We start from the raw sequence: 13807 nt of genomic DNA on the forward strand, positions 1-13807 counted from the left end.
TGGCATGGCAGCATCTGCATTTGATAAAAATCAAATAAAATATTTCCGTAGAAACAGATGGCACTGTTTTTAATTCTTTGTGGCCAGATTAGGTATTATGAGAATGAATTATGATGTAAGCAAGCTTTTCTTGTAAAGCATCTTTTGACAAAATGTTTGAATAAAGGTACATATTGTGTTACCCGTTTCATCTAGACTAGTTCCTCTCATCTGCTAAAACATAAAAATCAAATGCCTTCAGCTTTGTGGCTGCTTGATATTGAAGTCAGGATTTCCTGTCTTTTCCTGCCTAGGTGCTGAGGTGCCTTAGTTATTTTAGGGGTTAAAAGCTGTAGCCACTGATGCGTATATATTAGGCTGTATTCATAGAACACGGCTTGTAGCCTGATTCAAGCTATTACAGTCTAACAACAGTGACCAATAGAAAGAGAAGAAGATCCAAGAAAGCTGAGGTAAGCCCAGCTCTGAAGCAATGTCAAATTAGAAACAACAGCTAATAAGGTGTGCATGGTAATTCATCTGGGAATACTAGCTTGTATTTAGAGTTTTATATGCTATTAATTCTTAGGAGGACAGGAAGAAAACACAGTGGTTAGCAGCCAAAGGCTGCGAATTTGCAGTGATTTCTAACTGACTTCAGATAGCTCCAGGATCTTGACTAACAAGGTAAATTACTTTTATTTCTTTTCATAAATAGTATTAAGGTTATGAATATTTACAGAGTGAGAGGGTGTCATTTAATTATATAAATTAGAGATGTTATTCTTTAGAAATATTTTATTTGTCCTTTTTTTGGAATGCTTCCAGGGAGCAGTTTCTGAGCCTGGAATATCTGTAGGATAGTGCACTTGTTACTGTTAACAACAACGTTGAAAACTATTAAATGACTACATATCATATGCAGCAACTTAACTGAGCTCTTAAACTTACTGGTGCATTAACCCTTGTGCATGAGAGAATTTAATTTTTATTTAAACACTATTTTTATCAAAACTAACCTCCTAATTTTGACCAGAAATTTTAGCTATCAGTCTCTTGCCTCTGCATTGCAAAATGCTTGCTAATCTTCGTCAGAAAGCTGGCAAGATAACAGCCAGCACTGGCTGTGAAGCACTCTTTCTGTGCTGCATAAATATTTCCTATTGGAGTAAATTACCATTGATGATTTTGTTCATTGTTTACTGGGGGAAGAGGCTAAACAAAGCTAATAATTAAGTAGGTAAAATAGATACAAGTTGCATAAGTGCATACGACATAATTTGGTTAGGACTTACTTTTTGTGCAATTCAGATCAGGCATTTGTTTTGTCTGCTTTAGAGAAAGAAATTCATAACTTTGGATATGAGAGAGTGAATGAGGGAGGGGAATGGATTGCTCAAACATATTCCCTCCAAGGTTTTTAAGAATATGCCCAACAAACAGCTGTTAAAACACTCTTTGATCTTTCACTGTTCTGTGATGAGAAAAGACCCTGGAAAAACTGATCCAGATGCCATTATAATTTAAGAGAGATGAAAAACAGAAAAGAGGGTATGACTTATTTTAAAAGGAGGAACACTGAGCACAATAGTATTTGTATCATCATGGTATTGATAGCTTTATTGAAGATGGTACATTATATAAACAAGGAAAACTTAAATTTATAAGAAGCACTGATTTAATGTCAGAAATATGGTCCATATTTTCAGGTTCTTTGAAATGACACTTGTATGAACATCAGTTAAAGTGGTAGCCAATGTGAAGTCTAAGTTGAATCACGAAAATGTTCTTCAATGTATAGCACTGAATAGTTTATACCTTTTATATTATTGTTTGATTTTTCATTAACATGCCATAAGTAATACCATAGAGGACAGAATTTGTCTGTTTATTAAAGAATCTGTGTAATACTGCTTTGTTAATCTAGTTTGCTGTTAGAGAGTTCTGTTGAGAGACAGCTAATTTTTTTTTCTCACCTTCCAAGGCAAACAATGACTCTAAAAGTCTGTACAAGCCTTTTACTCTTATTCTTGGTCAATTCTGTGTGGACTCGAACTGTGAGACAAGTTTATGATGAGATGGATCCTGAACATTGGTCTCGCTACACTTTTGAGTGTCCACAAGAGTGCTTTTGTCCTCCTAGCTTCCCCAATGCATTATACTGTGATAACAAAGGCCTTAAAGAAATACCTGCAATCCCAGCAAGAATCTGGTACCTCTATCTTCAAAACAATCTAATTGAAAACATTTCAGAGAAGCCTTTTGTGAATGCCACTCATCTGAGATGGATAAATCTGAACAAGAATAAGATCACCAACAGTGGAATTGAGAGTGGTGTGCTGAGCAAGCTGAAAAGGTTACTTTACTTATTCCTTGAAGACAATGAATTGGAAGAGGTGCCTGCCCCATTACCAGTGGGTCTGGAACAGCTAAGACTGGCTAGAAACAAAATCTCCAGAATCCCAGAAGGAGTCTTCAGCAACTTGGAAAACCTTACTATGTTAGATCTGCACCAGAACAGTTTGTTGGACAGCGCTCTTCAAAGTGACACCTTCCAAGGACTCAACAATCTCATGCAACTCAATATAGCAAAAAATTCCCTGAAGAAAATGCCTTTGAGCATTCCAGCTAACACACTGCAGCTGTTTTTGGACAACAACTCAATTGAAGTGATACCAGAAAACTACTTCAGTGCAATACCCAAAGTGACTTTCCTTAGGCTGAACTACAATAAATTATCTGATGATGGTATTCCCCCAAATGGGTTTAATGTTTCATCTATTCTAGACCTACAGCTGTCTCACAACCAGCTCACTAAAATTCCACCGATCAATGCTCATCTCGAGCACCTTCACCTTGACCACAACAGAATCAAAAGTAAGTGTGTGTTGCCAGTGTGGGATCCCAACAAGTTCTAATTATTTTTAAGTGCCTACCTAACTGCAAAAAATGCTCTTCAAAATAAATATATTCAAAATGTGCTGTAGATTACAGGGAGATGAGCAAGAGGACCTCCCACAGGCCAGTTTTCAAGCCAGGTCTAAAATATTACAACCAAATATGTGCATGGAAGTAATACCACATGTGAAAATGTTCACATGCATACAGAAAAAACACTTTGCAAGCAGATCAGAAATATGAGTGAATTAAGGAGAATTTGTACATTCACATTTTGCTATATACATGCCAGTAACCATTTTATGGGAACAAATTAAGTTTCCCACAGAAAGACAAGGAGTGCATAAGCAAGAAATAACAATTAAAAAGTGGGTGAAGCAAGTTAAGATATTCAATCCACATTTGTATGACTCCTAGATTTCTAAAGTTCCTGGGCAGTTTAAGGACTTCACTAAACTAACAGAATTGCTGTATGTTCAGTTCTTCTCAGTATCTCTCTGTTCACCTAAATTATGTAGTAGGAGCTTAATATATAACCCTTGAAACAGAACAAAATATTGTCTGTAGTCAACACAATCTATTTTGAATATAACTAATTAGAATGTGGATATTGAATATTTCAGGCTTGAATATCCTCCCTGTCTTTTGTATACCATGCACAAAGTGCTGACACTTGCATTTAGTCTTCCTGAAAAATAATTTTCACTGACTTTACACAAGCTTTGTCCTACTAAGGTTTATCTCCTCAAATGTCTTCTAAGATTTTCCACTTTCTATAAATGAGACCATGTTTTGTACTCAAGGCAATAGAAGCTTGTTGTCATATCATATTTCTGCTTCTAGCACTGCTCCCACATTCATCCAGGCACAGCCAGGATGCGGTGGTTAGGGTCACTGGGTAAAGAATCTGCCCAGTAAGTCCTGCAGACCTTAAATGAAACCTTTGTTTCATTCCAAATGCAAAAAACAAAGTGATGACTTTTTCTCTACCACTGTGCAGGAGGTAACTAAGTCCCTACATTTATCTTCGTGTTGTGGTGATTTAATTGAATAAACGGTTCCTTACTTCTGTGTTGTGTCACTGTAGTTCACAAATATACTAAAAATAATGTTTTGGCTTCTGTATGAAACAAGGACATAACAAAAAAAGATACCTAATAATAATTTAAGTTGATTGACTGCTTTTTGCAAAACAAATGTGTGGAACCTTGTAAAGAAAAATTGATTTCATTTGACTGGCACACATTTAAGTGGCCTGTGAGAAGTTTAACAGTTAATTAGAGTTAGGGTTTATGACATATGTTGTTACTGAACATATTTCATTGCCCCCTGGTTACAAATGGATTTTTTTTTTTAATTACTTCACTGCAGGGCCTCAGGTGCAGGATTTATCTCCTGTCACTTTAAGTGGACACTAAACTGAAATAAATGGAATGTAACCTGTCCAGTTTAAGAAGTGTTTCGTGTCTATGTAGAAAAGATTTAAAGAACTGCCAAATTATCTTCCTTTCCTAAATAATTTTTAAAAAGTTGAAACTTATGAAAATCAACTTGTGTAGTATCTGCAAACTCAAGTCCCATTTTCCAATGACACATGGGTACCATGAGCCTGAATCACAATAATTTTCCATAAGTCCTTTCCTTAATGCCTTTACCACTTTTCAAAAGTCATTACTAACTTAAGCATGATAGTCCTCTTAATTTTTTTAAAAAAAGTTTATATTCTTAGAAACTTCATGTAGTCAAACAAATGTTAAAAAAGGAAACCTGACGCCTTAAATGAAATGCAGGTATTACATAAGGCACATTCTACCACATCATTGTTCAAGATGTAAGGGATAATGATGTGGTCTCCATGAGACTCTGCTCTAACAGATAGTATCTCAAAGGGCATTTAGGTTCACAAACAAGGAATGTAATTCCATCAGCCAAGAGTAATAAGATGTGGCATTAATTCTGCAGATTGTTTTTGTCCTCTTAAACCCAGGAAGTTGATGATCAGTCATGACTTTAAGGTAATCAATGTAAAGCATTTGAAAGAAAAATAACTATAAAAGCCTGAATGAAAGTTTCCTTTTTTGCGTGCAGCCCCAGCCCTTTTTGGAATATTAATTCTCAGATAACTCTGCACACGAGTCAATTGCTGCTTTATTTTCTCTTGGTGGTTCATAGTTACACTGCTGGCATTGAAAGAGTTCAGGCATAACAATTTCTATGTAAATATTATATGCCTACTTTTTATTGTATGGTATTGTGTAATACCAGTTCTTCATATAAATTCAAGGCCTTATTTCTCCAGGGACTATTTATGAAGATATAAGGTAATATCATGAAGCCCAGTGAAGTCAATGACAGCCTTATCATTGGTCTCAGTGGAACCAGGATTTTGGCTGTGGTCCCTTCCCCAAGGATCTCAATGCACAGAGGAAAAAAGTACTTGAACTTTGGAAATAAAATCAGCATAAACCCAGAATTAATTATGGCTATGATAGATGCACACCATGCCTGTTCCACAGCATTTTAAAACACACGTGTTTACATATTTGTTTATGAGATACGCATGCGAGGTTCTGGGGAGAGGCCAAATGATGGAAAAAGGAGTGTTGAGGGAAGCAAAAAGAGGAGAAGGTATGAGATGATGATAATAGCAAGTGAGCAAGGGTAAGCAGGTGGTATTACAGTACTGTCAAAGGAGTGATGAAAGGGAGTGAACAGTAAATTCCCCTGAAGCAACACCAGGAGATTGGCATGGCTCCTCTGAGCTAATTTTATTCCATGTGTAAAGAAAGGGAGAAGTTCTTGGGCTGTGTAACAATGCCACTCTGTCAAAATCCATTAGAGGATATTTAGAAAGAAATGGCTGAAGTTACAGATCTTGACTTATTGTCAGACCCCTGCACTATGGCTGGTATTGACTTCTTTGCTGGAAGAACCCAGAAAGACAGAGATTTACAGGTTGATCCATGGCTGCTGCAGTTAAATAGTATGTGAAAAGGAGAAAGGGAGTCCGACTACTGGAGTTGGATTACAGTGGGTGCAGCTAGACGTTACAAGAAGAGAACATAAATACCCTCACACTCAGAACACGTCTATCTTTGTGATCAACTTACTATCTAAATGTTTCAAAATTATGAGTTTTATGGCAAAGAAACAGGACTTTCTGTGGTTCTTCAGCCGACATACAGTATTAGTTGCTAACGAGGACGTCTTCTGCAGTTTTCCCCTACAGCAGCTCCAGAGTCTCATTTTTAAACATTACACCACTTAGTAATGCTGTTGACAACAGGTGGGATTCATCATGTTTGAATTAATCGTTCTAGATTCTTGTATCTAGTTTGGGTTTGTCATGAACACCACCTACTCAATTAATGGAAAGTGATACACAATTGCAGAGGAAAATCATCCCATCTTACGGAGCCATGAATGACTTTTTGGAAGTGTTTCAGAGTTTGTAAACAGAATCTAAATTGTTTACTTAGACTGACACCCTCGACATGGATCAGTTTATGTAGGGTGAGATGTACCCCTGTAAATTGATTCTTCTGTCCTTCCTGCTTAAGCAAAATTCAGCAATATACCTATGAACAGGATTGCAAGACAAGACAAGAGAGAGAACCTATTACTCCTCTGATAGTTTGGGTAAGATTTACTGTTCATGGGAACAGAACAATAAAAAACCAAACCACTTTATACCACACATCATCAGGAAATTACTTCTTCATAGGTGGCCTGTGGTTAGATAACTGCTGCCTCACTTTAAGGTTGGAGTAATTAATCCAGTGAAGACTAGTGCAGTGGGATAGTTTCTAGGTCAGAGAAAGAGATTTAGAACACATGTGAGGTTCTCTTGTCTCCTAAGGACAGTAGTATTCTTTGAAGTCCTATGTCACCTGAAAAGACAGATATTTTCTGCTACGTAGTGTTGATTCACTTGTAAAACTTTTAATAACTGCTTTCGTAATGAAACCTCACTCTCAAGCTTCCTGCTTCGTAGCTTCACACATAGAAATAAATTATAGCTTGTTTCTTACAAGAATATTAAATGCTCCACAAATATTAATCAAATTTTACAACATAGGCAAAGATGTTTTGATATCATGGATATGATAAAAGTTTGAGGCTTTGGCTGATTAAAAGTATTTATCTAGTTTCCAGGACAAAGATAAAAGTCTATTTTCAAGATGTTGTAAACATCTGGGGAGTTTTTCAAAATAGTGTTTTATTTTTCTTTTGGGGAAAAAATCATGGGGTATTTTCATCATAATGTTAAAGCAATTTGGGGGATTGTAATCAAAAGCTGTGTGCGTATCATCATTGCTAAATATAAGGGGAGAAAAGCTTCGGTAGAAAGGTTTTCTTTTGCTAAATCTGGGCTGCTCAAAAAAAAAAAAAATCTGCTATTCACACATTCTCCATTCAACCACTTTTTGCAGGTGGCCAGGGGCCAACAAGACCCTCAAGCAGTCAGACTAAATCACTAAATACCATAAATTGTTTAAAGGAATTTGACATCTTTGATAAACAAACACCACTTCAGTTTTTTTCTAGAATAAGGCCCTTTTGAGGCTGAAATAAGGCAGCAGCTATTTCACTATTCAACAACTGAAGACAAGCTATGAAAATATTTTAGCCAAGTGACAGTGCAAGATATAATTTAGGGGAGACAATGTAAAGAACCCAATCTATTCATCTCTTATGAAAATAGGTACTGATTTCAAATTTCATCTGAAGTGAACAAAACTATGTGTGATTTATAAATAATTTCAATGACTTGTTGGCTTTCAGATTGGGAAGAAAAATATCCCATTGCACAAGTTTTATTCTTGCAATTAAAACCAACTGTACTGAAGAATTTGAGAGAACAGGAAAATAGAGATGTTAAAAGTTGCAGACACTATACAAAAAACTCCCCTGATTCAATACTGTTATCACTTTGAGTCTTCTTTGGGGAATAGCTACCAGGTAGTTGTCTAAATTAGTTTCCTCTCTGTCTAAGATAAAATTATGCATCTAGTAGCCTTTATTCATGATTGCAGCACATTAAGTATGTAGTTCACTGATGTAGATTACGTTAAGATGCTTTTTTTGCTTGATCAAATTCTTAATTTGGCATTTTCCAACTCTGATAAGAGCTAGTGTCTCTCACACAAATATCAGTGGAAGCCTATTTTGTTTGTTTTCTGGATTAATTTTATCTTCATGAACCTTTCCCATGGAGTTTACCTAACATGTTAACCTACATTTTCAGGTGTCAATGGTACTCAAATATGCCCAGTCTCAATTGCTGTAGCAGAAGACTATGGTTTTCATGGCAACATCCCTCGCCTTCGCTACCTTCGCCTGGATGGAAATGAAATTCAGCCTCCAATTCCATTGGATGTCATGATATGTTTCCGACTACTTCAAGCTGTTGTCATATAAAGCTATTACAGTGTCACTCTTGTGCTATGAGAGTGCTAAAATACAAGTTTTGCTGGAAACAAACTTGTTCTAACTCATAAGTTGAGAAGTAACAACTTTATTTTTACTTTATTTTTTTCTTTGCTTGCATCTTTTCTACAGTTGCAAAGATTTTTCTTCTTCCAGAAGATATTTTGGATGAACATGAAACATGTGCTTAACACTTTACCTAAGAATTCCTAACGCAAATGTATTGAAAATCATCTGTGTAAGATCCCAAAAATTCCAAAGCAAATTCTTGACTACTGTTTATTGTCAAATGCTACAATGTCTATCTCGTTAACATCATTGCTACAGAAAAAAATATAGTTCCTTATTTTGTTACGTAGTAACTAACACCATTAATTTGTGTGCACTTGTCTAAATGTATACGGTAAAAAATCATGAGTTGCATGACTACTAGTTATCAGAACAGCCCCACTGTCTTTTTTAAGATAGTGTCTAATGGTGAGCAATCACTTAACATGTAAATAACTCATAAATTGCTGCCATCCTTTGAAGATTGATACTTTTAAGGCATGAAGTGTATGAGGCTCAGCATCCAAAGCAATAAACTGCATATATATTGTTGCATGGATTCACTCCATGTATGATTTCAGAACTGAAATGCACTGATTGAATTCAAATCAAGGGACAAGGGAACAGAAGTTGAAAACTTGGTCTATCAAAGTGGCAATTTTCTGCTGTTTCATTCTTTGGTATTCCATTTCTAATTTTAACACTGTTTCTTTCTGTAGCTTTGGGATAGTCATTGAATATTTGGTTCATTTTAGTTTCCATAAAGATAAAACCAAGGACAGTAATGATTACATATTTCACAAACTAGGTACTTCACAAAAATTGGAAAGCCTAGTTAATATAATGATGATAAACAGAAAATTAAGAGATACATATCCTTCCCCCCCCCCCACCCAATTATTTGCTGAACTAGCCAAATATTTGTGTATAAATTGTATCTATTTAAGCAAATACAATAAACTCAGAGCAGTATTTAGCTATCTGCAGAGTCATATACACGCACATAACACTGGATTTTAGAGAAGTCCAGGTATCTAGAATACAGCACATTCACAATTCACTAACAAGGGAGATAACAACAGGCATCTTTTTATGAAATCTGTATTTTTTCCAATTTTAGATAGATAGTGTTGGGATTTCAATAAACAACTTGAATATTAGCATCAACTATTCACTGGGACAGTATGACATTTTTATTTCTGTTAACCAGTAAAACAGACTATCAAAAATGCATATTATTGTAGTCTTATATTTGTAGATAGAAGCAATTAGATGTTTTTCAATGGCTTGCATCTATTTCTAACATTTTACGACTGGCCTCAGTAACAAGCATTTAAAGACTGTGCATGTGGTACAATTTTTCTTTGAAGATGAAACATTTTCTTAAAAGTAGATTTTTAAAAGGGTTGAGAATTGCAATTTCTAACACTCAGTCTCTTTTTATCTGAAAATCAGGTCTTACTCTGCTCCAGTGCACTTCTGGAAACAATCCAGTATAGAAACCCAGTATAAAAATAACCCATTCAAAAATCCTAACACAAAAATATTTATTTTTGTTGTTCTTTTTATGTGATTGCTGAGAAACTCCTGCCCTTCTAACAAAAGATTTTCTGTACCTCTGTGTTCACCCTATATGAAAAAATACAGATTTAAAAAGTCTCTACAATATGTATGCGTGTTTACTTATGTTCTTTACCCAGTAATGGCATAGTAATTTATTTTTCTGAAAAAAAGTATGTGACAATACTAATAATAAATTATAACAATGATTACATGCTTATATTTGAAAATTAATTTCTACTTTAAACAAAGAACAAATATATGTACTCCAATGTGAATATTCACAGGCATATATGTACATTAACATTATTTACAGTTCTAACTGATTGTATAGCAAAACATCTTAAAGTTCCCACCAAAAATTATGACACTTTTAGGCACTATATACATATCAAACCAGAAAAGACTAACCCTTCCCCACAGAGATGTCAAGCTTATCTATGAGAAGGGATGATATGTAAATTCATATAGGGACAATGGAACATCAAGCTACTTAATTTTCTTGATAGGGGCATTATGTGATGAAATCAGGGTCACATAATCTGATAAAATAACTTTTAACAGTTATTTTCCACCAGTTGGCCTGATATTAATGGATTTTTCCAATCCACTGTAGGGTGGAAAGCCTTATAAATTAGTTCTTCAAAAGTCAGCATTATCTTATGGAACAATCTTTGGACACACACAGATCAATGCTCAAGACTTGTCCCTGTCAAATCCCAGTTAATTTGAATGAAGAGAAAAATTCATGATACGTCCTTGGAGAAACTGTTATTGCGCTGTAGAGCTGCTGCTGCTACCAAGTGGTCTGTGTTCTACACCTTTGATGTAACCCGCTGATTCCACATCTGGGAACTGTTTAATAAAAAGAAAATCCTAAGTATTCTCATCTAGGCTAATTTGTCCCATCTCGACTCCCTCTCCCAGAACCAGCAGTATGAAGTAGAATAAAAAAATAGTTATGTACTTCAGCGACCTTCACAAGATAAATCAATCCTGGTTGGGGGTTGAGCAGCTTTACTGCATACGTCTCTATTTGCAGCAGTCTTAATGTTCTTAAATATTCTGGGAAAGTTGGTGAAATTTCCCCTCAGTTTACAATAGCAGGCCTAAATTGCATTATCATCTGGAACTAAACAATGTAGGCTTTCAGCCACACCTCATCCAATCCATTCGTTATGCCAGAAGACTATTTATAAATGTAAAACACAATGTCTTTTTTTCCCCATGAAGAGGGTCCCTAAAACAATACAAAGAGCATCACTGTGCTTCAAAGTCTGATGTTAATTCTTCCTAGTCCAAAATTGGTGTAGGACTCCCCACTGATATTTCCTGGTTCAGAAAAATTGCAGTCTCTTCCGCTGCAATGATGGACGAACAGACCTCTCAGCTGTCCTGTCTGAACCCATAGCTGCCTTCATAAAGCTGATATTTGTTGTAATTAATTAATCAGAGCACATTGCAAACAGTGTTGAATGGAACACCATGTACATAAACAGAGATGCTTACAAGAAGTGTGAGAAGTTAGGTACAAAGCAGGTCACCTTAAGAACACTGCAGTTGTGGTCAATCACGAACCAGACCACAAACAACTAGTGCTTTACCAGAAATGCATATTATGTATTAATGACTTTTGAAATTACAGTAGTCAACATAAATGTGGTATCACCTCAGCACAGGGTATAGACAGTTGCTCTGTAAAGAAAAGTATTAAAGAGAAGTGAGAGGCTCAAGAACTGAGAAGTACCCAAACATTTCTGACATGTCTACCAGCTCGACCAGGGGCTGCGTGCTGGATCTATAGAAAGACCGCAGCTGGCTCTGCAGGAAGAAAAGGCCTTTATAGATACTACCAGCACAGTCAAAAATTCAACCGCATGCATGAATCTCCCTGCTCCATACCCTTCTTTGGAATTTTCTGTTTCTTTCTCAATGTTCCAAACAGTTTGCTACCACTTTCTTCTTCAATATTTTTAATGAGAAACACCATCACAACAGCCATCTGCAGATGCCAGTGACCACAGCAACTTGTATGACACCTGTACAAAGGAAGAAACACAAACACTAAAAAGTAAAAATTTGGAAGACGACTACAAAGACAATTTGCATAGTCGCAGTTACTAACTCAAACACGTATCCTGTGTCATCAAAGGGATTTCATTCACCCTTGCTGTACTCAAATGTACAATATTTCAAATGTACAAGTGTTCCAATATTTGCCACAAACACTTACTGTCATTTTACCAGCCTAGAAATAATATTTGCTGATATTACATTGCAGATAGTTTTGTTTTCTGTCTGGAATCAGATTACTGTAACATCTAAACTGCCGTGTTGGTTGTTGAACAGCTAATATCCCACTTTTGTTACGTGTGGCAGATAATCTTTGGCATTGTTGAAGTCAGCAAGTAAACATCCTCCTCTTGAATGAAAGTCTCCTCCATAATTGCATTTTTTCCCCAGAATTGCTTACCCATTTAAACATAAAGGGTAGCTCTACAAGACACCACACTGTCTGTGTAATGGTACTCAGGAGTAGTACTAACCAGTTCAGGTCAAATGTATGAAGCAATATGCATCATTTGCATCCTGCTCCGCTTTAGCTAATTTACCTTCTTCGCTATTAGTAGAGGTAATATCGCATCTGGGTCCTGTGCTTGCTCTGTTTGTCCTCTTTCAAACAAATCTATACTGTAATGAATTTGAAACCTTTCCTAGTACAGTTGTTTCTGACACCTTATGCACTGTTTCCAACAGTCTGGGTATTCTTCGTACTGTTTTTGTCTTGGCTTCTGTAACATATGCATTTGACCAAACTATCTGCCTATCAGCTTGATTTAGTTTTGTTTCCTCAGTGTTCAGTGCATGCTGTGCTAATGCCTGTTCTGATTTCATCTGTTTCCTGGCAGTTCAGCTGTGTCTGGTTTTCTCTAGAGGAAGCGCCTGTCCAACTGCTGCACCCATACCACAGCAGAACAGGGTTCCCTGCTGCTCACAGCATCCACACCTCCTCCTACAAACGTGCACAGACCCAGACTGATGCTGTCATGTAGACAGGGTATATCTGGAAATCTCTTTTCCAAGGCTTCCCATCTATGGCCCCCACCCTTTTTTCTAGGAAAATTAGTGAAGAAACTTCCATTAATGTGGAAGAATCACATCTTCCACGAGCAAAAGCTGTTCCTGATTAGGGGCTGGGATAATTAAAGTTGCATATGGAATCAGCAGCTGTCAGTGAAGCTAGGCATTTTTATAAAACATTTATTCATTAAAATGCTCTATCACTGTTTTTATGAATTACTAGTTAACTCAGAAAAAAAATGTGAACAGTTTCAGCCATGTGAACGAAAAAAAATTAAAACAGTGCTCATGCTTCTTATTTAATAATCCTGTTGTTAAAACATCCATACAGCATGATATGCCCTTCTCCAGGTAATGCAACCCTGGAATTTGTCTGAAATCGTACTCCTACTACTACTAAGCCTATTTCAAGGAGGGTGATCTCCTTGTAATGCTCTGCTTTGTTTCTGGACTTGAAATAATCGCCAATCCTCTATCTTGGCAGTGAGGATAACCTTCATGGTATTATAGGATCTAGGCTCAAATCCTTGTCTGAACCAGAAGCACAATTGGAGTGCAGATTTTTTTCTCTGAGGTGGCTGTTTTGAGTACCAGGATGGAGGTTCATTATGTTTTGTGAATCCCAAGATTTGTTTATTTTAGTGACTGGAATTGCTTCAAATGAAAAAGACTGTCAGAAACTCTTTTCAACACTGCTTAGTGGCAGAATAGACAGGAGTTACACTGAAAATGTCTTCTCTGAGAAAACTGTGAGGCACAGGGCCCCCAGATTCCCTGCCTCTGAATTAATGGCCAAATGGGGAAGTGAAAG

General features: G+C 36.4%; 1 protein-coding gene across 1 annotated transcript; it reads left to right on the forward strand.

Moving 5' to 3' along the window:
- Window positions 1–392: 392 nt before the first annotated feature.
- Window positions 393–8636, forward strand: KERA (keratocan). The gene is made up of 4 exons (XM_010077512.1): window positions 393–452; window positions 572–666; window positions 1964–2856; window positions 8126–8636. Exons 3-4 carry the CDS (start codon window positions 1971–1973, stop codon window positions 8296–8298), a joined length of 1059 nt encoding a protein of 352 aa, XP_010075814.1. The 5' UTR covers window positions 393–452; window positions 572–666; window positions 1964–1970; the 3' UTR covers window positions 8299–8636.
- The last annotated feature ends 5171 nt before the right edge of the window (window positions 8637–13807 follow it).

The sequence above is a fragment of the Pterocles gutturalis genome, unplaced genomic scaffold (genome assembly GCF_000699245.1).
Source record: "Pterocles gutturalis isolate BGI_N339 unplaced genomic scaffold, ASM69924v1 Scaffold51688, whole genome shotgun sequence".
Taxonomy (NCBI): domain Eukaryota; kingdom Metazoa; phylum Chordata; class Aves; order Pterocliformes; family Pteroclidae; genus Pterocles; species Pterocles gutturalis.